General features: G+C 49.1%; 1 protein-coding gene across 1 annotated transcript in view; it reads left to right on the top strand.

Annotated features, from left to right (window-relative positions):
* Got1l1 (glutamic-oxaloacetic transaminase 1 like 1) overlaps nt 1-1,473 on the top strand; it is a 5,410-nt gene extending 3,937 nt beyond the window's left edge. The window contains exons 7-9 of the mRNA XM_021170709.1: nt 373-538; nt 862-1,004; nt 1,251-1,473. Coding sequence (XP_021026368.1) covers nt 373-538; nt 862-1,004; nt 1,251-1,393 — 452 coding nt within the window. The 3' untranslated portion in view covers nt 1,394-1,473. The remainder of the gene's footprint in view (nt 1-372; nt 539-861; nt 1,005-1,250) is intronic.
* The last annotated feature ends 406 nt before the right edge of the window (nt 1,474-1,879 follow it).

Genomic DNA, 1,879 nt, shown 5'->3' with positions numbered 1-1,879 from the left:
AAAAAAAAAAAAAAAAAAAGAACAGCAGTGAACTAGGAGTTAGTTGGTCTCTGTGACTAAACCCAGTTACTTACCCACACCTGTCCTACTTAAAATTCCACCCTCTCCAGCCTCTGCCCCTTGGCCGAACGCCGCCGAAGAGGAGATACTTGACCTTCTTTAAGCCCTTCCTCCCTTCCACACACCCTTGCCTATGGATACTCTTTCTACAAGAGGAGGTCCAGATAACTTTTGGGGCCAAATACCACCTTCCGAGGGCTGAGCTGGTGGCTCCGTAGTTTAACCCTTTCTCTTCAAGGTCAGAGGGAAGGGTGTAAGTGAGATTCTGCACAGGAGGAGACTGAGGGCCAGGCTGTCTTCTTCATGCTGCAGATGAAGGAGTGGGGATCCTAGTCGTGGCTGCCCTCAACAACCAGCACCTGCTGTGTGTCCTCTCCCAGCTGATGGATTATGTCCAGGCCCTGTGGGGAAACCCTCCTGCCACGGGCGCTCGGATAATCACCTCCATCCTCTGCAACCCCGCTCTGTTTGGAGAATGGTAAAGGGAGAGAGGGTCTGGGTGGGAATGGGTGGCAAGGGCGTGTAATTATTAGGAATGGGATTTCTTATAGTCCCCAATGACCTAACTCTCTCAGACATCCAATAGTGAGTCAGCCTTTAACACACAGGCCTTTCAGAGATGTTTAAGACCCAAAGGGCGGCAGAATCAAACCTCCTTCCCACCCCAGGCACCACAGAAACCAGGTTCCGGCCCTGTGTTTCCTGACACGGGTCCTGTTGTGGAAAGATGGGAAGGCGGGGGAGACAAGCTGGAAGGCAAGTAGGCCTTTGCAGTCCAGTTTCCTGCTCTTTCCTTGGTAGGAAGCAGAGTCTCAAGGGTGTGGTGGAGAACATGATGCTGATCAAGGAGAAAGTGAAGGAGAAGCTCCGGCTCCTAGGGACCCCTGGGTCGTGGGATCACATCACCCGACAGAGCGGGACCCATGGTTATCTGGGACTCAACTGTAAGTTTCAGAACGGGGAGACTCTCCCCTTCCTGACCTCAGCTCTGTGTCTTCACACTGAGCTGCATGGAGTAGTTGAGCAGCCCCCAGCTTTGCTGCAGGATTTCCTCTTGACATCCTTGTAGAAGTGGGGCCGCTTTCAGAGACCTTTATAGGATCCCTCCCCCCATATGCTGACATTTCTTATCCTATGTATTTCTTCCCCCATGGTCTTGAGAGGAATTCTGAGTTCTGTGACTGTCACAGATCAACAGGTGGAGTTTCTGGTCAAGAAGAAACATATCTACTTGCCCAAGACTAGCCGGATCAACTTCACCTGCATCAATGCCAGGAATATAGACTACATCACTCAGAGCATCCATGAGGCCGTGATGCTAACAGAGGGCTGAGAGGGTGTCTTCTCAAAACTGCTCCTGACTGGAACGAAAGCTTTACGTTGTCTTTGAAAATAAAAATCCTGGAGGAACTATTCATTGCTATGTTCTCCTTTTCTGTGCAATGTGCTGGCCTCAGTAGGTCAGGGGACTTCAGTGCAACTCATGCTGAGCATACATAGAGCCCTAAATTCCAACCCCAGGAGATTGGGGTTCGATGGAGGGGAGCGTAAGAACAATTACCTTCACAGGACATGGTTTAGTTCCTAGCCAAGTGGCTAGTAACTAAGCAAACAGAAGTTGGTAGATATTTAGTGGTGCGTGTGTGTGCAGTTGAAACATTCATCTGCTGTTTCTTCTAAAAACAGGAGCTACGTTGTGCTGGAGTCGTTCCCTAATATGTCAGTCATGCTTGAGAGATCAAAAAGTTGGCCTAAAATTCATGTGTAAACACACCTAAAATTACTTTGCCAGAATAAATTAGAAAGAGATCAAAGTTAA

This window comes from Mus caroli, chromosome 8 (genome assembly GCF_900094665.2).
Source record: "Mus caroli chromosome 8, CAROLI_EIJ_v1.1, whole genome shotgun sequence".
Lineage (NCBI taxonomy): Eukaryota > Metazoa > Chordata > Mammalia > Rodentia > Muridae > Mus > Mus caroli.
The sequence above is the reverse complement of the archived record's forward strand: the minus strand, read 5'-3'. Positions and strand labels throughout refer to the sequence as shown.